The sequence below is a fragment of the Columba livia genome, chromosome 2 (assembly GCF_036013475.1).
Source record: "Columba livia isolate bColLiv1 breed racing homer chromosome 2, bColLiv1.pat.W.v2, whole genome shotgun sequence".
Lineage (NCBI taxonomy): Eukaryota > Metazoa > Chordata > Aves > Columbiformes > Columbidae > Columba > Columba livia.
The window spans coordinates 19,819,515-19,843,334 of NC_088603.1; the positions used below are offsets into that span (position 1 = coordinate 19,819,515).

Below are 23,820 nucleotides of genomic sequence, written 5' to 3' on the forward strand. Positions count from 1 at the left end.
AACTCGAAATCACATTGACAATTCCACTGATTTTGGTCTGCTGCTTTGCTGGCTCACATTCTTAGAAAGTTAGAAAACACACCTGACCTTTTACCAACACAGTTGAGTTTTGTGTTTCTTAATATGCAGATGTGCTATATATTAAGCATTGTGTTTTTCAGTGTCAAATAAAAACTAAAATTATTTTTTAAGAAAATGAATGGGAGGGGGATATGTGTGTGTACACGCATGCATGTGCGGAGTGTCAGGTCCAGATGCCGTGGAACAGAACCTGCAGGAAGCAGGCACTACGAAGTTCAGCACAGTCAGTATGAAGTTGGGTGGTTCCAGTGAACAGGAGGAACGGTGTCATCATGCCCGCTTCTCTCAGAAGCACAGGTATCTCAGCAAAGATGACTTGGAGGTGCCTCTCTCAAATCAGGATCTACAGTCCACATCACTGTCTTGGGATAATCATCAACACACCCTCTCCAAGAAGCTGAGCACATCTCATTTGGTTTTCATTCTGCACAGCTGCAGGCCATGATGCCTGCTTTTGTGGAATTGCCCAGTGGTTACAGCTACGGAGGAATGAACCTTGTTTCAGTTCCTGTCTTTGTTTAAGACATCTTTTCAGTTTCCGGGACAGCACCTAACTAGAGCTTCAAAAAGAGGGAGGAAAAGTGCTTAGTGCCTAGAATATATCCTGGCAACCAGGTAGCTGCAGGCTGTTTTGCTCATGCTTAGAAAGGCATCAAGCCTGACTCCTATGACTGATCTGCCCACTGAACTATCATGTGAAAGGAAATATGAGGCCCTTCCTCATCTGCTCCTCAGAAGAAGGTAGGTGATCACTTCACTCAGGTATGGCCCAAGCCCAAAGGTGTATGCTGGGCATGTCCTGGGAATATTCACCCAGCTCAGCCCTGCAGAAACATTTGAACACTTTGTTTTCCAATTCAGATCTGGAATCAGTGTGAGCTGGGCTGCTCTTGTTAAGGCTGGGGGGATTCTTCACCAGGGCACGGGCACAGCTGGCAGGTCCCTGGGAAGCAGCAAATAAAGTGTGGCATCTCTTGGCTTACTGGACAAATAAACTGCAGTTTTCAAAGTAGTAATTCAGGATTTAAGTGTTTATATTCTACCTAGCTCTTGTTTCTGACACCCAACTGCATCGCAATTTTGAAGTGACAGAACTCAGCTAACATGAAGCTAAAATTTGTGAAAGACATAAAACAATCCTCATCCAACATTTCTGGATCATTAAGTTCTGCATTATACATGGTTGTGTAGATCTTTTATAATTTGTTTAGCTGATCATTTTATGTAAAGCAAGCTTATATGTCTAGAATAGAAGTTTCCCAATTTTTATTTCGAAAAACTTACCCTTTTTATGTATATATTTTGACTTCTATTAGAAACAACAGAAATTGCTTTGTTTTTCAAGACCTCCTCAAACAGAATAAGTCACACTTCAACATTATGGTTCCAATAGTCAATAATGAGATTCCAGTGTAGGAAAACTGTACAAAATGATAGCTAGTAGGAAATTAATTCTTATTTTACTTCCATTTACTGCACTTTCAAAGTTGCAGGTTTCTGTACCCAACCATGCCTGTCAGTGAGAGTGTACCACTTTTCATCAGTGCCCTACCTGCTACACAGCACTGACGAGAAACGCATCCTCACCTTCCACTCACTTCTGCTAGTGTATTGTGCATCTTGTTTCCAGAGTTCTTTTTCATTCTGATGTCTAGAGTACTGCTGAACATAGGGTAGAAAAAATGAACATGAGGCCATATAAGTGAATTTAGAACAGAAAGATGAAGTGTTCCCCAAGGGGCTACCAGAAAATCATGCTGCACGTCAGAGGAGGAAGGAAGGGGAGCGGTGGGATCATGCTCATAAACAGTAATGAATACAACAGAAATAAACAGAAATAAACCTCCTCAAATGCTTATGCAAACATTGAAAAACTAAAGGAACATAGACTTCAGGTTTTTTTATCATATTTTTGGTGGGCAGGAAGTAAATGCCTTGTTGGTGGTGTTTTGGTCTTCTGAAATTCAGTTTTGCACAACGTTGTCTGCATTGGCCTAACTTCTGTACAGCACCTTTTCCTCAGTTTTCCACAGTAAACCCACTTGATAGTAATGCTCCCTGAAATACTCTACTCCAGTAATTCCTGTCAGCTTCCCCTGAAAGTGCTTATTGTAGAGTGCTCTAGCCAGTGTTCCGCCTCTCGTAGATGCACCACCACACTTCAGCAACACCACGTTATCCAGGGCTGCAAGAAATACAAATTCCCTGTCTGAAACTGCTGCCTTCTCAGAGTCCATTTTATCTTCAGGTGAAAAGTAAAGAATTTACAGGCAGATTCCAAGCAATAACTTATCAATCATCTGTCTTCCCTGTGCCAGGACAAACAGTGTTTACTTTCATCCAGAGTATGTTATTATCTGTAATTATTAACTCTGCCAATTCCAAGAAAAGTAAACCGTATGCTTTCTACAGAGGCTGAAAGTATACTGTTATTTCAGTTCTTCTAATTCTCAGTTCTTAGACTATTTCACACAAAAAATTGCCCAGTTGTTTTTAGGTGACTTGTTAATTCACCAGATGTCACATTTTCTTGGTTCATGGACATAAAATTCAGGTAAATGTACATGGAAGTTCAAGGAACATAGTAAAAATACTGTATTTTGGAAATAATTTAAACTTATTTAATAATCACATACCAAGTATTATTGATCTAGCAAATTTTAATCTGTAGTTTTACAATTTATTCTTCAAATAGTATAAAAAAATAACAAAATTTTTAAGCATTGAAGCTGGATACCTAAAATATGTTTAATAAAATGTTCAGGACAACATACCAGATATGCCTCTTTTTGGTAGGTGGACCTGAAACTCCTTATGTTTCATAAGTATTTGTACTGCAAACACGTTTAAAATAGTTATTTTGGCAAAATTTGTAAGATGATTAAATATGTTTGTACTGATCTGCCTCTGCACTTCCTTGTTTCATCAAAAAGCCTGGCTCAAACATGAGATCTACAATATATACTTGAGGAGGAAGCAGAAGCCCAGCTATTCCTTGAGGAGAGTCATCCACCAGTTCAACTTCATTCCAAGCTCTGTTATATTCGCCACGAACTAAACTACAGCCAATGCCAATTCTGTCTGCTACCACCTGAAAAGGAAAGGAGTTAATCACAGTCAATACATGTAGCTTCTGTAGTGTACAGCAAGGCCAAGAGACACTTAAAAAGAAAGCAAATATCGGAAAGGCCAAGAGCTTTCCTGAGACAGTCTTTGCAAATCCCTAAAGTGTTCCAAACTGGAAATCTTTATTATTGGTTCTGCTTAGAAAGTGTAGGCTTTTAAATGTTATTTCTACCATATTCTATGCACAACATAAAAAATATTCATTTTAACTCTTTTCAGACACTGATATATTTGTTTATCAGCCAGTCCTTCAGATCTCAAATGAAGTGCAACATCAACAGTACCCAGCAACGGTTTTTATAGTTGGGAGCCTTATTTCTGAAAAACATTTTGAAGAACCATCTATTCAAGCAATGAGGTGCAGGTACATTGCACACATATAGCTAGTCTGAAATGTTAAGTGTAAAACCACAACATTTTTATCAGTGTAAGTTTAGGACTGCTGTTTCACTCCAAAGCACACGCCTTGCTTTTCAGCGCTGCAAATGTGGGAAGCAATGAAATGCGAGGCAAGTGTCTGCTAGATGAAACACCTGCCTTTCCTCTGTGCTATCTCTGACAGACATATAATGGTTTCCAGCTACAAACCTGCTTTCTCAGAATGCATCTGCTGTGAAGGAATGAAACCCTGAAAGATCTGTAACTTGTTACAAATGGACAATGACATCCATTGCTTAGACTGCTGTAGCTTTAAGAGAGATGAACTGTGCCTACACAGGTTTCTTAGGACAGCAGAGGATAAGGGAACATCAGTACTGCTTCAGCACAATTCACATTCTCAAACCTCCATAAAATATGTCAGGAATTTCTCTCCCCACAGACACCATAAATTTAGGATTGTGCTCTTTTTCCTATATACCATTTCCTAGGTCTTTCCTGCTTAATGTGCTAGACCCTTGCTTCTCTTTTCCTTTCCATCCAAGGAGAGGAGCCCAGCTACCCAAAAACCAAAGAAAAAGGACGGCACAGATAAACAGGCTGCACCGGTACCTCTTCACATGGAGACAGAAGAAATCAGTCCTCCCAGTCTATGAAACTAGAGCACAAAAGCTGTTATACCCTGTCATAGAATACTGGATAGATATAAAATAAAAATTGTCCCAACAAGTTTACATTTGCAGCATGGAAAAAAAGGAAGCTGCATAATTCAATATTTTACAGTTTGCAGAAAATGTAAAATGTTTTGACTCCAAATCAAATATATTGGCTCTTTGCCATTTATCAAGTATTCTGCTGATATCACTTAAGACAATTTAATGACAACAAGAATGTTTATAGAAAGAAATGATGCTGGCTTTCATTCACGGGGAAATCAGCTTTGCCAGTACAAAAGGACTTAAATGTATACAAAAGATTTTACATTAATATAAATATTATATTATGCTGATGCAAGTATACTTTTGTTTATAATGTCCATTTAACATCAGTAATGTTATGTTGTAAAATAAATGTTAATGTACCTTGAAAAGTAAGGCCCTGTGGTAGAATGTCCCTTTTTTGACTTTCCCGATAGGAACAATGTTGCATTTCAGTTCAAATTCTATTTCGCTTATGTGAAGTTCCCAGTTGAAGTCATGTAGTTTGTCTCTTTCAATTGAGCCACCCATCTTGTTTGCAACAAACCTGTTCCAATATATACTGGGATCAATTACCTCTATAATTCCTCTTGTGTTTATCACAAAAATATATCAAAATGAAATATATACAAGCAGTAATTAAATGACATATAAGACTTCAACACTTTTGCTACATTTGCTTTATTTTTTTGATTTGTCAGAGACCTAAACCAAAGTCCAACAGCTGTCAGCAGAGATCCTGGAGAGGTCTAGTATAGGCTTAAAGTCCTCAGTGGAAATCATCAATAACGGTGTAATTACTGAGGAAGTAGTTCAGAAGCTAGTGTCTGCCTTTACAGGCAACAGATTATGCCCTACCATTTGTTTGACATAATAATAAAGGCACGAGAGTATAGGTAATGATCCCAACATCAGAAAGCAACTATATCCAGAAAGGCTACTTCAACCGCTACATGTGCCTTCTTATATTGAAGCCAGTATTTGGGAGGTGAGGGGTGTGTATTTATCCATTAAAAAGAATGGCTCAGTCAACAAATGAGAAGATCAGAACTCACAATCTGTGCAAACGTTGCCAAAAGGTTGTCTTTGGGGTGACTGCAGGCACAGGACCGATTCCTGATGGGTGAGTCCCCACCTCCTCTTACACACATCTTCACCTCTTCTATGCACAGCCCCTCTACATAAACACCTTTGCTGCCCACAGTGTCCTCAGCCAAAGGCACAAGAATTACTGAGGGCTCTCCCTCTGACGAGGTGTAGCAAAGCGGACATGGGAGTCACAAGCCACTGCTTCAGACAGGGAGTTAGAACTGCATCACCTCCTCTGCAGTAACTGTGAACAGTTTCTGTCCTCACAGTACACGCAAGGCAACCTCAAAGGCCATGTTTGTCAAAACCCGGGGCCTGAGGAGGTGCAGGATGCAATAGCCTGGACACAGGGAGTTAGCGCTGAGCAGGCTGGACATGGCAGCTTGAAGCTGGGAATTACTGGATAAGCATGAAGAATTGAGGGGCTCCAAGCAGTCACTTGTGCTGCTTGTACCTCTAGCCAGGCCTCGGTGAAGAGAGCAAAGCTGCCTGAGCCTGTGTGCTCACCATGCTTGTGCAAATGAGGATGTGCTGCATTTGTCTGAAAGAAGAGAGCCAGCACTGTTGCTGGTGCCCTCGTCTGCTCAGCCCCTGACCTGTGAGCACAGCAGGAGCTCCGCTCAGGCTGCCTTCTCCCCTTCCTATGCAACACACGCTGCTCAGGCAGATGCTTAAAATGGAATGTACACATAAAAAATGCCCACAGAAAACTTTCCACTGATATTTCCTGTGATTGTTTTGCCGGGTTATGTGCCTGCAAGTATTTCACTGGTGTGTTTGAAGAGTGGGTTTGAAAGAGCATTTTATGGATTCCACGTAGAGGAAGGCAGCATGATTTATATACAGCTGGATAGTTAAGGACGAATATCTGTCCTGTCAAATTTTGCAATTGACAGAAAAGTCATTCCTCATACCACATCAGACCACTTCATTAAAAAATGAGAGTTAGTAGAAGAAACAAATTTTGTGAGACTCAGCGGGACCTGACGCCGAGCTCTCCAGATTCAGGAGGTAGCCAGGAAACTGCTGAGGTAGGAAAGGTGAAACCCAGGGGAAGATGAAAGCAGACACACTGCTTGGAGGTGACAGTGATTGGTGCCCAGGCTGCGTTGTCAGTGTAACTAATGAATGACACATTGATAACGACAGTCTGCCCAGGCACCGCTGCAATATTCTGGCACTATTAAATCATCAGGATGTTAACTACAGTAGCACCCAAATGCAACGCTAGAAAAATGTCTTGTGGTTTTGTTCTATAGGAAGACAAAATATGAGAGAGTTTCTGTCCCAAGGGGTTTCCAAACCAACTAGGCAAGAGAGACTGTAAGAGAAAGAACAGACTTGATACATATAAATTGCAATAATCTCGGTACTAGGCTGGGGTTTAGCTTGTGCATTTAGGCTTTGCAGGCTTTCCGTTGTTCCTTGAAACAGATGCTGTCTGCAGTTAATGTGTTCATTGCAAAGGATCAGTATAGATATAGAAATATGAAAAGAATTAAAACTGTCCATATGATTGTTTTCCAAACAATAATTTTTCACCCTTTGATTGCAAGTGACACTTATTCTTTAAAAAATTAAACTAATTACAACAAAATTAGAAAAAAGAAGCTTAAAATTTAAAATTAAGTCAAAATCCTGGACCAAAGCTGATTTGGATTCCAATTAAGGATGGGAAAAATAACAAATTTGGAGAAGTTGTTCTTTGATGAGAAAACTGTTGTTTTACCAATTCAACTTATTTGCATTATTTAAGGAGATACAATTCAGTACTCACTGTGCAAGAGCCACAACCTGTTCCCGGGTAGTAGTTAGTGGTAGAATTGCTTTAGAAGCATCATTAATGTAATCCAGTAAAATGAAGTCAGGTGGTGGTAGCCAATGTGAATTTCCTAGATCCTGGACTTTCGACATAACCTCAGTAACTTCTTTCATTTTTTCCTCTTCTTTTTTTCCTTTCCCTCTCCTTACATAGAAAACAATACACACTGATTTAGAATACTGTAATCTCTAAAGTCCAAATTTGAACACAGTAGTTCTCCAACAGGACATTTTAGACAAACTGATTTAGAGGGAAAGATAGGGGAAATCATTTCTTACGACAACTGATAGTCCAAAATCTACAAAGCTGTATAAAATATTTGTGGAACCTGTCCTCAGGAGATGGTTAGGAACCAAAAAAACTAGCTCCATATTAATATTCCTGTAAATTCTCATTGTATGCTTGTTTGTGGCTCTGATATGCTTTTCCCATATATGGATTATCTAGGGGAGAAGACACCTATGTACAGCTACATAATAATAAGAAGTTTTTAAGAGAGTACATAGTAAACACTTTTAGTCAATTACGGTTTGTTTGCATGTGCTCATGAATTAAAAATTGTGAACTCCCATGAGTTTTTATTCAACACAGATCTGGACTTCAAATAAAGGAACAAGAGCATGGCTGAAATCTTGCCAAGCAGCAGTCTCTGCCATTGCAAGCCCATGTACTTCAAGCATTATACAAACTACAACATGGTTTGTCAGACAAAGATTTTATAAGAGATCTGGTTTTGATGATTTTTTTCATTGCACAGGCAACATTTTTCACTAATGTTCAGAATCTGAAAAATGACTGTGATCCTGAACAGGCACCACAAGCACCTAGCAGAGGTATAACTGGAATTCTTGTTCTCCTTAGCTACAATACTGTGCATTGCACGAGTGATGCAGCAACTATAAAATCAGTATCTTACCAGAGGCATTATTAAGACCTATACACTCAGAAAGCTTAGGATTTTTCCTTTGTGGGAGCACATGGAACTTGTGTTTTGTAAAGATCAAGTATTTTTTCAGCATAGATCCTGAATAATTCTAATGTGAAATATGACAAAATTTCTTTTCTTTGTTTAACAGGTCTGTCTTTTTTTTTTTTTTTCTTTTTACGTCCATAATACTTCTGTCATTCTTGGAAGGAAAAAAGAGGAAAAAAGGACTACTAGAGCACATGAGTCTGGGTAACACTGTCATTATTGTATGCTTTTCAAATGGAAGGCATTAGACAAAGCAGAAGGGCATATACCATTATCAGTAGTCTAATTCAAGCAATTTGTCTTCAGAATACTTTGCAAACTTTTACCTATTGAGATTTATCATATTCACAAAAAGCCCTTTTCATAATTCATAATTCAAGCCCTTTTCATAATTTCGTAATGCGCATTTTTTAGAAGGATAACCAATTAAGATTTAATCTTCCAATTATAGAAAATTCACCACCCTCTTAAATAAACTGTTCTGGTTATTAATTACACTTATACTTGAAAAAAGCAGGCAAACAGTTTTCTTTATCTAATAAGATTCTATTCAACTATAGCCAGGGGACCTTACAATGCTACATTAAACAGCTACCTACTTCTCCATTTATACAGTTATGATTTAGTGTTTTCATAACAACAGTTTCCACAAATGGTATAATTCTTGTTACTTGCATTTTTTCTCTTTGCCCACCGCTCTTCCTTTCTATTCTCTCGGTACTTTCTTTTCCCTATAAAAAGCGCACTGCTGAATTATAGTGCTATAGCAGAGAATTTGTTCCCTTTTCCTATCTACCCAGTGCTCTTGAGGCACTCTTATTCTCCTTCTTTCCAGTTTTCAGAAAGACCTGAGAAGAAAAGGTTTGAACAATGGTTTGTTTGTTTTCTTCTGCTTATTTCTCTGAGCTATGACTATGCTCTGTTCCTTGGTGGAAAGGCTGATGGAAGGTGGTCTTCCACACCTGTCTCTACCCTGGTCCTCAACTCTTCAGTTCACCATGTCTGTCTAATACTTACCTCATAAGGAACTGTGGAGTTGCTGTCTTACAGCTCAGTGCTATAAAATAATCAGTAATCATTGCAGTAGAATTCTACTATCTTTTTTTTCCTATCCTCTTTTTTATCCCCATCTTACTTATCAACGGGAATTATGATGTCCGAAAAAAATCACTCCCCTTTCCCAAAGCTGTCTTACCACTTGTGAGACATACTTGATGCAAACCCAGGGGAACACTGCAAAGGAGAACTCATGGCAGTTAATAGTTTCCAAATTGTTCCTGATTCCTGTTGCAACTTCAGTACAGAAGTCCAATGGGTCACCAGGGAGTCAGCGTGAGGGAGAAGGCAACCAACACAATATCCTACCACCAAAACACAGCCATGACACCTATTTTCTTTCCTTTTCTGTATAGCTTAATGCCTTGGCTGTATTTAGAAATGAAGCATTGGAAAGTACTTCCTTAACTGCTGTACTAGAACATAGCATGGAATAAATGTACATTTATCAGTCTACATTAAATATTATCTTTTAGCTCAGTCAATGTGTACATCAGATATGCAACTGTTTGATCAAAAATGTTGCTATCTGTCTATGCAAATACATGTCAAGCTATCAACTAGGCACTTCCTCTACATCTAATTCAAACACTTCCAGCAGACAATTACAACTGCCCTTTCTCTTAGCTTTCAACTATGGTTTATATACAGTAGTATCACTTTTTCAAAACAATGGCTTTAAACTGTGTTCAGTAGTACTTTGCAAAATAATGATGAACAGAAACATATGATCAAAGGAAAAAAAACTGTAGGAAAAAGTCTAAGCATGTTTGAGACTTGGAGTCAGATACTGACCTTCAAATAACTCCCATATATCTCACAAATTAATAATAATAATGATGTATGAATTATGGATTCAAAATGAATGACAATGGGGTTATAAATCATACAACTTGATCATGACATTCAAAAGCAATTATTTCATACTTGAAGAAAGAAGTCTTTGTATCCCTGCAAGTTTACTGCGGGATATTGAGCCAGGTATTTGTTTTTTCCTAAAGAATCTTTTCTGCATTCTGAAAGTGTTACGGTTGCTAACAGAGCAGTAATTTACTGTGTTAATTCACTTAAATTACATTAAAAAGCAACTATCCAAGGGTTATTACATTATCTTGTCAGAACAGGTCTCTAAGCTCTGCACAACTGCTTGAGACGATGCAACATGGCCTATGACTCTAGAACATCTAAGATGAAGGAATCCCCCACTGGTGAAGAGCAAACATGACTGGGGCTCCTGCCTCCTGCTCCCTTTGAGCAAACTGGTGTATGTGTGGTAGATCGTGACCAGAGTGCACTGGGCATTGGGAGGACCTGGTAAATGAGCAGAAGCTGGAATAGGCCTGGTAAGATACTCAAGATGCAGCATCTACTCTTTTGCACCCCGAAAGAGGAACCTTCCACAATGCGATTCATAAGATCCATTTCAGGAATCTACTACAAAATGATTTAAGCTGAATTCCAGAAGTGCTTGCAGTCCACATAGCTAGTCAAATGTAAATATCTGCCTTGTAAGTCAATAACTTTTGAACAAACTTAGTTCACAATTCAGGTCCTGATTTAAGTCAGAACCTCAGCCCTCACAGTGAGTAGCTACTGTCTGTCTGCCATCTGCATGTCAGTTCTAAACAAACTGATACACATACAATTCAAAGTGTAATGCCTTAAGACTTTTTCTCTAGTGCTCCTTTTGCTCAGTGAAGACTGTTGTCCAGGTAACTCCTGCTTTTCCTCCGTTGGAGATACCACTGAACTATTGAGATCACAAAGCAGGGTCCAATTTTCTCTTGATTTCATCTCAAGCACACATATATACATACGTACACAGAAATATATAAGCAGTCTAAGAAATCAACCATTATCTCTATCAATAAAATGCTTGTAGAGACGGTAGCATATCACAGTCGATGGACGAGCTCCAAGCTAAATATTGCAAACATAGTACCTCAGTTCCTATAACAGACACTCCACCTCTCCCTTTTTTCAAACCCTGCAGCACTTAGCATTTTGTAATGCCCATAACTGACTAGGACTAACAGCTCTGAGGTATGGCCAAAGGCCCCTACACCATAAAATTGGGAAAATTAGGAAGTCAGCACTGGGACCCACAGAAACCAGCATCATAAATGGTCAGCTCACTAAGTTAGCTAACTGAAAAGCCAAGGAGAGTTGTAGGTTACATCACATTCCTATCAAGGACTAGACATCAAGCTGTTGATGGTGAGGAAGTTCTATTTGAACTGGTTTTGGGATCCTGAATATTCCACTGGAACTAGGCATGTATGCCTGCCTTCTCTGAAAGGCACTGTTGTGGTTGTGATTGTGTTACTGTTTTACATAAGGAGTTAGTGGTTCAGCTGGTAGACCATGGTTCAGCTTTCTTCCACAGGCAAAATCTAAAAGTTAAGCATTTTATATTAAATGTTATCGAGACAAGGACTAGAACTGTGGTCTTGACTCTCTCAGGTAAGTGCTCTAACAGCTCAAGTAGAAAATTCTGTTTGTTACGCTTCTTCATTAGCAAACAGCTACAATGAACCCGAATGAGATGGCTAAACCCCAAATATCATGTGGTCAGCTACCTGCAGGTGGGAGGGACAGGCTCAGATCCTCTTTCTGTAAAAGAAGGGAATTAATTTCCCACAAGGTCAGAGGTTGTCAAGCTGTAAAATAACAGCATTTCACTGCCTCCTAGGGATGCTGAAAGGAAAACGGCAAAATAAACGGGAGATGTTCAAATACAGCATGAGGAAGGAAGACAAATAATTACTAAGATAGATAAAGGAAGATTACTGCAATTAGGAGGTAAAAGGAAGACTCTGAAAACATGCTTAACAATGTATTTAAGCATTTATACTCTGTTATGAATTTTTCTATAACTATTTCCAATCAGAATTCTCTTTCTAATGTTAGAGAGCCACAACAACATTGGCAAGTAAATCTTAAGACCATACCTTGTTTTTTCTCTACTGCTTTTTCTTGAAAGAGCAGGAGACAAGGGAGTCTGCTCATAAGACGAATCTTGTGCCTTTTCCTCTGCTGCAAGGACACTGAAACAGAACAAGATATTTTTGCATATTATTTGCACAGATAGTATTTGCATGTCGAGCTATGAAAATAGAGTTCTGATTTTAAAGGACAGTAAATATATTCATAGGAAGTACATAAGTGGATGAAATAACATAAGCACTAATAAACTGGATACTGATTCAGGGATCAAAACTGAAGTATTGTACACCAAATGAAGGACACAAAAGGAATTGGGGAGTAAGACTGCTGCTGAGGTGCAAAGGCAAGAAGCTGTATCAAAGTCGAAGGAAGAAAACCTGATAGTTAAAGACAACTCCAGGAATCAACAAAGAGCATGGAACTTTAATTTGTCATAGATATTCTCAGACATATTTATGGCGTCATATGCAAGCTTAAAAGGGAAGCTAATGATAATGTAAACCCAATATGTGATGTGTTGACAGAGAAGAAGGTTTTGGACTTGCAAAATATTGGTAGAGCATTCTTTGATCTGTGAGACTGTTTACAGGAAATTACTCCCAGTTAAACAAGCCCAACACCAACTTCCTGCATTCAAATCTAAGAAGATTTGTTAGGCTGGCTTCAACTTAAACAGAGAAGGAACGGACACAGGTTCTTTATCAAGACTGAAAGCTTGATGCTTGGCTTTGTCTTGCCTCTTGGGATGTTGTGCTAAAAATTCCCTGCATTTGCCTGTACAAGAACATAATCAAATCACAGGTTTCATTGTCGCATGCTGACATTCAGCTTAGATGACATAATTATTATGGCAGATGACAAGCTTTGTTATAACCACTAAAACACCAGGTGACCCACTGTCAGGATTCAAAGGGTGTTAAATGAATAAGTCTTAATGGCTAAATTAAAAAAAAAAAAAAGCAAATCAACTGAATAAATCTTTTCTGCTGAGAGGGAAAAAGAAGTTATTTTCCAAATTCTTATTTTAGAAAACACAAAATTCTTGCCTTCTAGGACAGGAAGCACTATACTGAGATGTCTCTATTTTATGTATGTGTATGCAGTACTTTGTACTGCAAACAGTGGAAACAATGGGAAACATGAGCTATTGCAATAACTGTTGGTAGATCAAACACGACTCACTCTTCTCGTGGTTTAGCATTAATGAAGATTATGGCCCGGCGGTCAGTAAGCTCTTGCATACTCAGTTCCTCCAAAGACAAAAATTTCACTCCAGGTTTTATCTACAAGGAAATTAGAATAAACAATAAAGTGTTCTGATCAGTTGAAGTTGAAGAGAATAAATATATTTAAAAGATATCTAAAGAGTAATATAAAATTCCTAATCTTTAACAGAAGACTGACATAAGAACCTATAAAGCCATTCAAAATGTGAAATTTGTTTCCTCTTAATTTGCATTTTCTTCATCAATTTTCTTATAAAAGATTGTTTATAAATAATTTAATTTGTAAGTATTGTTACTGTGTCATTCCAAACAGTTCTAGAATAAAGAAGTGTTCCTGACTCTGGAGACTTTACAAGATAGGATAGAATTTTTAAAAGCAACCGAGTGGTTTAGGAGCAGGTATTTTAATGATTTTCTGTAAGACTGGTATTTCTAATTCATTTGGGCATTTTGAAAAGTCCTTCTTGGATTTAAACTGAATGCAGCATTAACAAGTGATACAGAGTGGAGTCTTTATACACAAACAGGGCTTTGTGAGAGAACAGATCATGACCAAGGTGAAAACACGAACTCTCTACCTCTTTATGTAAAAGCAAACAAATAAAAAGCCCACAGGTCATTCAGTGTTAGGTTAGTATTACGTATAGTGCAGCAAAAGAGACCAGAACTAAGGTCTGAGAAAGGATCTGGAAAGGAACTAGGAGCTGCACAGCTTACATGGGATTGGGAAGAAGATCACAACTGGGGAACAGCATGAAGATGATGAAATCTCAGCCATGCAGAAAGATAATAAAAAGAAATCAGAGTAAAAGATGGGAAACTTCAGGACAAGAAAATAAAGTATTTTATGTAGCCAGATTCAGGCTTTTGCTATAGTACTCTTACTTTTTTGAAATCAAGATGAAAATTTTAAACTTTCTAAGTTGATGAATTTATTTAAAGTAGCTTACCTGACCACAATCATAGAATCCATCAGTAATTACATTACTTGATGATAAATAACCCCTCTGGCTGTACTTTTGGGAAAGATTGTTATCAAACAGATTTTCCAGAGCAGCTTCACTGAACTTATTTCTGCGCCATATTGATAGATTCATTTCTTTTAGGATGTCTAAAGCACTGTTAAAAATAAGAAAAAGGCTAACTCATAATTAAATACCAATTAATTGTCATTACACACTTCAGAGTTAGTTTTCAGCATTGTCAAGGCCAAGACAGACTCATTTCCAAGTGCTGGCCTGGTGCCCTCTGGGCCAGCAAGGAGCTGTCTGTGCTGCACAGAATTCTTTCTCTGGGCGAGGAAAACACCTTGCAATGCTCAAAAGCAAAAGCAATTCCTTTAGGCAGTGAAACAGTTACATACGGAAATGCTAACAGGGTGCCCCAACCTTTTATCAGAAAAAACAGGATGCTCTAATCTTTTATCAGAATAAGAGAGATGTAAAATAGAGTAAAAGGAATAATGTTCAGGGCTGACCATATGACAGGGTTCAGGGACCCTCTCTCTCACTCTTCCCATCTCCAACTTGCATTGCAATTTGCAGGCTCCAGTTGTGCATGATGCAGTGTGTGAATCCCTCTGGTTTAGGACTGTCACTGTGTTTGGGCAGAGATTGCAAAACACAGATGAGCATGGCAACACGAGCAGAGTCGTGCCAGCACCACTGGACTGGCAGGACTTTGTGGCATGGAGGTAGAAACAAATAATCGTGGGGAAAGAGGAAGACAGGAATTCATTCCTTAAGCTGGTTTTGGTGCTGAAACCCATGTACTGGTAACATCTGACCTGAGAAGCTTAGGAAAAGGCTACTAGGAAGATAAAGGAAGATGAATCCTTAACCATTCTGTGATTCTGTGAATCAAGAGACCATAACATAGTTCAGTTTTGGAAAAAAGAGATACATTAACGTGTGTGTGTGTGTATATTCAAATTTATATCTGTGTGTATATATACACACATGCAGACATTCCTTGCATCCTAAGGAATCAATTTTATATATATATATAATGAACTCCACATTTAGACTGGCCATTTCTCTCTGTGAACTACACAGGGAGCCTCAGCTGTGGACATTTACAATGTAGACTTCTGAAGGTACCTCAGATGGATTCCAGAGAGCAAGTTTTTCAGGCAGGGCTAATGACAACCTTCTCTTTGACAAGAGAGCAATGGGAGAAAATAGTGGAAGAGCAGTACAGGCTATTTGTTACACAGCAAACTGCAAGAAACTCAGGTAACCTGCAAGTAATGCAGGGAAGAATTTTAAAGGAGAAAATGAGTAGGAAAAGCCTAATGAGTACAGCAGTGTTGAAGACAGATGACATTAGAGGCACAATGGCACAAATGACAAGCCAAAAAGCGATAAATATGGCTGCAACAAAAATTCTTTGAAGACCCAAAAGCCAAAAAAGGACTCACATAGAAAGGGAAACACTGACGCTTCCAACAACGAAAAAAGTTAACGGAAAAAAACCGAAGGACCCACAGGCAAAGTGAGATACAACTGTTCAGGGACTGAAACAAAAATAAATGTTTCATATGCTGCAAGTCAGAGAGGAAAATATAGGTCTATTGCTCAATGTGGGAAGAAAACTCATAACAGATGGCACAGAAAAGACTGAAGTGTCTGATGCCTTTTTCGCTTCAGTTTTCATAAAAAGGTTGCAAGCAGATGCCTGGCAGTAATACTAACAAGGAGGTGGAAACAGTAGGCTTAACATGTCTAGAATAACTTTGAGGAGACAAAGCTATCAGTGCCTGAGGAGACTTACCTTACACTACTCTACGAATTGGCAAAAGCAATCTCTGAACTATTTATAATTGTATTTGAAAATTCAGGGAGGACAGGCTAGGTGCCAGAAGAGTGGAGAAGGACTAAGAGAGTATCTAGATTTGAAAAATGAGTAACAAGGAAATAATAGAGATAATTCAACCAAATTCCAGTATCCAAAGGACACCGTATCGAATTGTTAAACAATCAGTTTGCAAGCAACAAGAGATAAGAGGGTAAGAAATAACCATTATGTATTTGTCAAGAATAAATCGTGTGAACCCAATCTAATCCTTTCTGTGATAGGGTAACTGACTTAATGTATAGGCACTAAGAAGTAGATGTGAGATACTAGTTGACTTTGAGATATGTTTTCACTTTAATAAGTCTTTTCACATATTCCTATTTGAATCCTCATGAGTAAGTCAAGGAAATATGATCTGCATGAAAATAACATGAAGTAGTGCCTGACTGGTTGAAAAACTATGCCTAATGTATTATTATCAATAATATGCTGTCAAACTGGAAGGACACATAAATTATAGTCCTACTCCAATACTGTAACAAAGAAGGGATTAAATAAGAACAGTGCTATATGCAAGATACAGAAAGAAATTACTGAGCTTTATCTGATGGTGGTATGACCTCTGCTGAAGTACCTCATCCAGGCTGGAAGACAGCTCTTCAAAAGGGCACAAATAAATGAGAGAAATTCAGAAACGTGTGACAAAATGAAGCGAAGATTTCAAAACAAAAATAAGTTTAATGTTTCTACTTTGTCATGAAAAGGAAACTGAGAGAGGGATGTGGAATGTGAGAAAATTCAATAAGTTACACTCAAATTGCTATAAAAAGGTCATTATTCAATCCCACCAAAAGTAAGACAACGTGTAGTTGAATTTATTGGCTGTAAGGGATATTTAGAACTCAAACCCCCCTTCTAATTGTAAGGTTATTTCAGCACTGGAACAGGTTACCTTGGAAAGTTGTGAAACCCCTTCAGAAATGGTAGTTACATTTAACAAGCAAAAACATGTCAGTGTACCTGATTCAGTCTTACAGTGGGTAGAGGGATAACCTCACCTTTGAGGTCCGCTCCAGACCTAAATTTCTGAGATTCTCACTTTGCAGAATCCCCTCACAGATGTTTTTTAAGTATCTGTGCAGTAATCAGAGAAGCGTCCAGCAGAGGGAGCAGGGCAATTACATATATTTTAATCTAATAACTAAAACAGTCACCCTGTGTAAGGAATCCTGTGCCACAATTCATATAACCTAAAACAGCTTTTGTAATTCAGATATTAACATATGGAACTTGGAGATTCTAGGAAGGACTAAAATGGAGCATCTTTTACGTAAAACTTTAGCACACCTGCAGTTTACTGGAACATAGCCTGTGTGTAATAAGTATAATTTACTGTATATTGAACTTAGCCTGAAGCCTTCATTTCAGTTTCATATGTATGGGGCACTGCAGTTGTAATTTTGGCTGATGTAAGTGCATCTTCAATATAAAGCCTAATTCAGTCACAGAAAAAATAAACGTTTTTATAATTCCAGACAGTTGTCTCTTCAGGCTTGCATTTTTTCTTAAGACTTCTGTTACTTACATCAATACCATTTCATCTGTAATATCTGTGGTGGAAAAGTAGTTTCTGCTTACCAAAAAGTACAGCTTCACTTGTTACTCTGCTATAAATATGTAAAGATGAACTTTTAGTAAGAGTTCTCTCATCAAAATCTTCCCTCTGCCTCTTAATACTATTTCTACTCACCCCAGCCTGCATAGTTCAACAGCAGTTACTTCATCACTTGCACAGACCGTAACAGCCAAACAGGCATTTCTTCTGACTTCTGCATTCTTAGAATGCAGCAGTTCAACGAGGGGTCGCAGTCCACCTGCATTTCTTAGCTATAAAAAAAACCAGAAGAAGACATTGCTACTTACATATTTCATCTGTCGCTGCAAGGGCAGCCTGTGAAATTCGTGTTCCAAAACATTCAAGTCTCACAGACAAGCTATGCTGTGCTGGCGGAATGGCCAGTTGTGGGGATTCTCTGCTCTGAGACCTCTGCAGAGGCTGGGGCTGAAGGGAACCTCAGAGGGGTTCCAGGCACACATCCCTTTTGGCTCTGCCTTGCTTTAAGGTTAAGGGATTGTGGTGTGGAAACTGAAGAGACTATGCAGCCCAAGCCTGCCACAGAAGTTACACCACTTTTTTCTGTGTTCTGTTGCCTCTTAGCAACTAATTTACATCACAATGTATTTGAATTTGTATTGTACTGTATGTATGACAATCTCATTAACATCCTATTCTCTTGTGTGCTACAGTATCTTTCCTATACACACTGGAGGAAATACTGCTCATTTGGATTTTCGAAGAGAAAAACGTTTTAAGGACACTGAAAGAGGTGTAGATTAATTATCTACGCCCGTTATTCATGTCCTAATTAACAGCCCTGACCCATGAGGAATCCCCAGCTTATGAATGTGTGAAGGCACATAGTATCATCCTTGTTTATGAAAAGAAAATAATATGACCATTGATAAACAGAGGAAAGTTCGACTTGTTGGATGCCACTGGTCAAGGGATTAACTATATTTTGAGTTTTGTTTGAATTACATTTACTCTCTGCACATCCAGTATCTTACAAATCAAGGTCAGACATTAGTGGATTTGAAAGTGGGTGACAGAACAACGAGGGAAAATAGAGAGGACAGAAGTTCTCACCTTCAAAATAGAGCCGACAGTTGCAACTGAAAGAAACCTTAATGTTTAATGCTCATAAACATGGAGATTAAGATATAGCTCTGGTTAAAGCTCATTAAAGCCACTGGAAAGCTGTAAAACCTTAATGTGGTACAAGCAAACGCAGCAGTAAAAATACAAATTAAAGAAAACCCTTTCTAAGTTCTCAAGGGAAACTGGGCTAAATTCAGCTGAACAAGCCAATGTTGAAAGTGAAAAATCTAGAAACCCTGTGACTTTTAGTATAGATACACAAAATACAAAGATAAGCAGAATGCAAACAATCAGGATCTAGAAATGTTACAAATAACCACAACCTCGAAGAAGACTTTTACCTCAGTTCTTGCATCAGCATCACAACCAAATGCAGCCACAGCAAATGCTGCTTTGCTTTGCACTTGGCTGTTGGTCGAGCGCAAGGGTTCTGCAAGTGCACGCATAACACCACAGCCCTGGATAGTTATGCGGAACAGCTCTTGTGTGGCCAGATTTGTTAGCGCCGTGGCAGCATTAGCAACGGCTTGATCTCTCTGAGCATTCAGGGTATTTACTAATGGCTTGATTCCTTCAGCCTCAGCAACAGCACTAGCAAAATTAAGGAGAAAAAAAGAAATCTCTGTTAATTCAGGCATTTTTTCTTCTTAGCTTGTTATACTTGCCAACTAAATTAGTATTACATTTCAATAATATCAAATATTGCTTACCTGCAAAAAATTGCAAGAATGTTTATATTCTAAAGCATGCAACCGAAATGTAAAATGGAACTGTGACATCCCTCTTTCTGATGTGTTAACTGTATTTATCCCACAGTGTGAAGCTCAAGAGGCATAACCTAAGTAGATAAATCATCGCAAACTTCTGGATTCTTCAGCTTATTAGGACTTGGATTCTTTCTGAGGTTTTGAACAAGTGAACGAAATCTTGCATCTTTTCAAAAATGCAGAATTTCTGAATCTTTAGTTCCAGGCAAATGCCTCTGCAGAGTTTCATCACCTCTTCCCATAAACAGTCTAGCACTATTTCTAATGAGGATTATAGTGGCTGGAATATCACATTGTTGTTCTTTGTGCTGTCTCCCTTAATTTCTGTGATCAGATACTTAGGTGGCATAAACACAGTGGGGCAAGTTTCTGCCATTCTTACAGAGCAGGTGTACATGGTGCAGTTCAGGGCAATGCAGAGATTATTGTGCTGGCTTTATACACACTAGTTTAGACAGCAGGAGTACAACAGACACATCAGCATAAAGTTCAGGGCTGGCTACAACTGTGGTTCCACATCAACTAGTCTGTCAGCAGCAAATCCAGTTTAAACATTCCCTCTGCTCCCAGACAATCACTGCAGCCAGGACTTGGAAGGGTGCTTTCCCTCAGCAGTGCTGGGACAAATGCTGGGCTGGCCAAGTTCTGAACTAGACCCGAAAAACAACCTGCTTGCAAATGAAATTGAGGAATATTGTTGGGATATTTTGAAGGATTATTTCATAGATTTAGGTTAGAGACCAGCCAAGAAATAACAGTTGAAGAAGCACTAGTTAGGGAATAGTGACTTCAGGCAGGAGACAGCAATAGGTACAGGCAGCTGCACTGTTAGAGGACACATTTGCAAATGACTTAAATCTGATGTGCTGCAAAACCAATAGTCAGGTGGGCCAGCATCTCAGTCACAGCAGAAGGAACTGGCCTACAAGCCCTTTCTCTGAAGACTGCTATTTTGCTTCCAGCACTCACTTTTAAAAGAAAAAGTCAACTTCATATTTAATATCTGGGATAAAGAATATATTTGAAAGCAGATGGTGACATGGCTTATAGTGATAGTAAATGCTTGACTACAACTGATGCAGACCCTTAAGAGAGAACCTGGCCTGGCTGAGGAGGAACTACTACACGCTGACAAATCCGAAAATGCATACATGCCTGGGTTAACATCTTATTATGTAATCTTTGGTTTCTTTGCCACAGGCAAAAGACTCTATTGATACAAATGTAGTTTATATTCTTCAAATGCCATCAGACATTCCATAACTTAAGAGTTTTGTCAACCTTCTTGCCAAAACTTTCCTTTCTACTAAACAACGGGAACTCATTTCTTTGTCTATATCATCTTATGTCTATATCATCTTACATTAACTTCAGTGGTACTTTTCCAATGTCATTATAAACCATCACTCTATAAAAATGGAATTGTCTTCCTTCTGAGTTTGTATATAAAATCTGATAAAATGATTTGAGGCATATGCCCAATTTACTATCTGCTCTGTTTGTTAAACAAAAGTTGGCAATATTGTTAGCAATGAAAATGCACAGATGGCAATTTGAATTTTCCTTGCAACTGCTTTTTATACCCCCTTTTAGTACATTTTGTTTATATCGAAAACATAACAAAATCTCCTACCTCTATATGAGCATATTTAGGCACTCAACAACAGAAGATTGTACATCTTTTGTAAGTTTCGCAAAATTTCAGTCAACACATTAATAAGATAAATCTGGATGTGAAAATCTTACTTTTAGTGTAACAGTGTCTTACCAAAAATCAAACTAACCTTTTGGTACTTTCACAGTCACAAAATAAACACAAGCTAAGGAGTATTACATATATGAGAAACAGTTATGCTATCAAAGCCTGTCAAAGCATTGATAAAACCAAAAAACCTCAGGAATGCTTTTATGCAAACAGGACAGAAAGCAGAATACATGTCAACCTGTGCTACATAACCCCATCACATGGGCAACACGAGCCCAGTCCTACTGTGAACTGGCCTTAGTGCAGGTATCTTCAAACCACATTTTGAGAGAGGTGAATGCAGATACTACGAAGCATACCCAGAATGAATCAGCAGAGGCTGACAGGAGTTGTTAGTCTGGTCTCCGCCTCATCTCGAAGGTGCTGGCAGCTCACAGGCAGTGCTGCAGTCAGGGTGTAAGGAAGGCTGGCAGGTAGGCCCCAGCCCCGGGTTTGGAAACACACGGAAAAGGCAGCAACCCAGGGACTGATGGTGAGTGGCGTTATTAGCTTGGGTGCAGCATAGAGGTGTAGGGCCAGTTTGGTGTTGGCTAATTAATCCTCCTGGAGCACCAATAACTTTAATGCAAGCACTTAGTCTCTGTTCAGAAGTGAACCCCATGTTTTCAGATGTCCTGCACTGCACTGCTCAGAATGTCTTCAATTAGCTGGATTTCCCCCTGTGTCCTCCCTCCCCTTTCCTCTTTGATCAGAGGAAGACAAGCTGAAAATGTTTTTTTTGGTTGTTGGGGGATTTTTGCTAGTTTGTTTTTGTTTGGTTAGTTTTTTTACTTAGGTAATGCCACTGTATTTCTAGGTTCTCTGGTTAATATTGTCTTTTCTTCCCCATGAAAATTTTATCCAGATTTCCAGCTTCAGGAATGCTGTAGCTGCCGTATACGAAGAAATCCTGGACATCTTGATTGCACATGTAAGGATCAGCTGCACACCACATGTACCACCAGCTTTCCGGAAAACATCACATTCATAGTATGTGTAACAATGACGCGATGTACCTGCTGGCAAAGTGTGGGAGAGACTCACCATACATGCACATAGCCATGGACAGTGAGGCATGTCCATAAGGTATCAGATTTACAGCATTACACAGGATATACATACATACCTTATTCATGAAAAAAAAAAAATCAAAGAGTTTTTCCTGTACAATGGATACACAGAAATTCCAGGATTTATGGGACAGATCCACTGCCCACGAAAGTATCAGTGCATCTCACAGGCGTACTATATCCGATACTTCTGCAGTAAGTATAGGACTTAATATTCCTATATTATACCCAGTAACATATGTATTGTCCTGTAGGAAATTCTAATAAACATACAGTCCCTAACAGACTGATTATAGTATGATACATGGAACTGAATGACGTAGTCAATCATATTACAAGCAGATTTACTATGATTTCCATAAAGCCAGCAAGTACACAAGTACTTGACAAAAGAGCAAGGTGACAGCTCCTCGTGCATTCGGAGGTGACCTCGGCGAGGTACAGAGCGCAGCCAATTTTCTCAAGTGCCACTCAACTTTGAAAAGGTTGAGAACCACTGATTTAGAAGATCATGCATATTTATTTCAATCCTGTGTTCTATTCCTGTGCAGATTCATTTTGAATCACAGTTTCATGAGTATGGTTTAATCAAGTAGCCCAATGGATCACAAGGCAAAAAGAATTCATGTTAGAGGTAACAACAGCAGGTAATGAGTTGAGGGTAACCAATACCTTTGAGAATAAGATTTTAAGAGGGTGTAAAAACCTGAGGGCAACACATACAGGAGAGGTTATGAGGGAAGAAGGAAGAATGAGGAATCCATAGTTCAGCTCGCTCCTACCCCACAGCCTTGTGGAAAACACAGAAATAGCGCTGTCACCTTGGGCCATGGGGCCCCAGCTGTTAAAGAGCCAGCAGTGCCTGACCTCAGCAGGGAGCTGAAAGAATGAATATGCTTAGGAGTTTAAGGTGCTGAAATACTACAACACTAAGATCTAAGTATGACGGTCCTCCTTCCCTTCCATCTTGGGCAGACATATGCACTGTGCAGTTTTTTATTACAAGAGAAGTCAGATGAATAAGTTTTTACCAGCATTGTCTCTGCCTGATGTAGATCGGCTCTAGCCCCTCTTCTGCCTCCAGAACCCATCCTGCTTCAGACACGTCCCCCTGAGACAGTGACTTTATCACTGCTCCCACTGTGGGACTGCATCCACAAGGGAAAATGGAGCCTTGGTTTAGGTGAAAAAAAGTATACACCTTTTGATGTGGAAAAGGAGTAAATTACATAGATCCACAGCTTTTTTTCCTCCATGGTGTGTAAAGATTCAAAATACATCAAATTCCCTAATAATGGAGTGAAAAGATGAAAGAAAAGAAAAGAAAAC

The 23,820-nt window shown here is 38.9% G+C and overlaps 1 protein-coding gene across 3 annotated transcripts in view; it reads right to left on the minus strand.

Moving 5' to 3' along the window:
* Positions 1-2,723: 2,723 nt before the first annotated feature.
* Positions 2,724-23,820, minus strand: part of ARMC3 (armadillo repeat containing 3) — a 57,892-nt gene continuing 36,795 nt past the window's right edge. The window contains exons 12-20 of one of the 3 annotated variants that reach the window (XM_065050784.1): positions 19,252-19,501; positions 17,942-18,078; positions 14,346-14,514; positions 13,352-13,452; positions 12,175-12,270; positions 10,884-10,973; positions 7,150-7,338; positions 4,668-4,830; positions 2,724-3,172 (exon numbers count right to left, since the gene is read on the minus strand). In XM_065050784.1, coding sequence (XP_064906856.1) covers positions 2,963-3,172; positions 4,668-4,830; positions 7,150-7,338; positions 10,884-10,973; positions 12,175-12,270; positions 13,352-13,452; positions 14,346-14,514; positions 17,942-18,078; positions 19,252-19,501 — 1,405 coding nt within the window. In that variant the 3' untranslated portion in view covers positions 2,724-2,962. The remainder of the gene's footprint in view (positions 3,173-4,667; positions 4,831-7,149; positions 7,339-10,883; positions 10,974-12,174; positions 12,271-13,351; positions 13,453-14,345; positions 14,515-17,941; positions 18,079-19,251; positions 19,502-23,820) is intronic. The other 2 variants (XM_065050782.1, XM_065050783.1) reach the window with 2 other exon arrangements.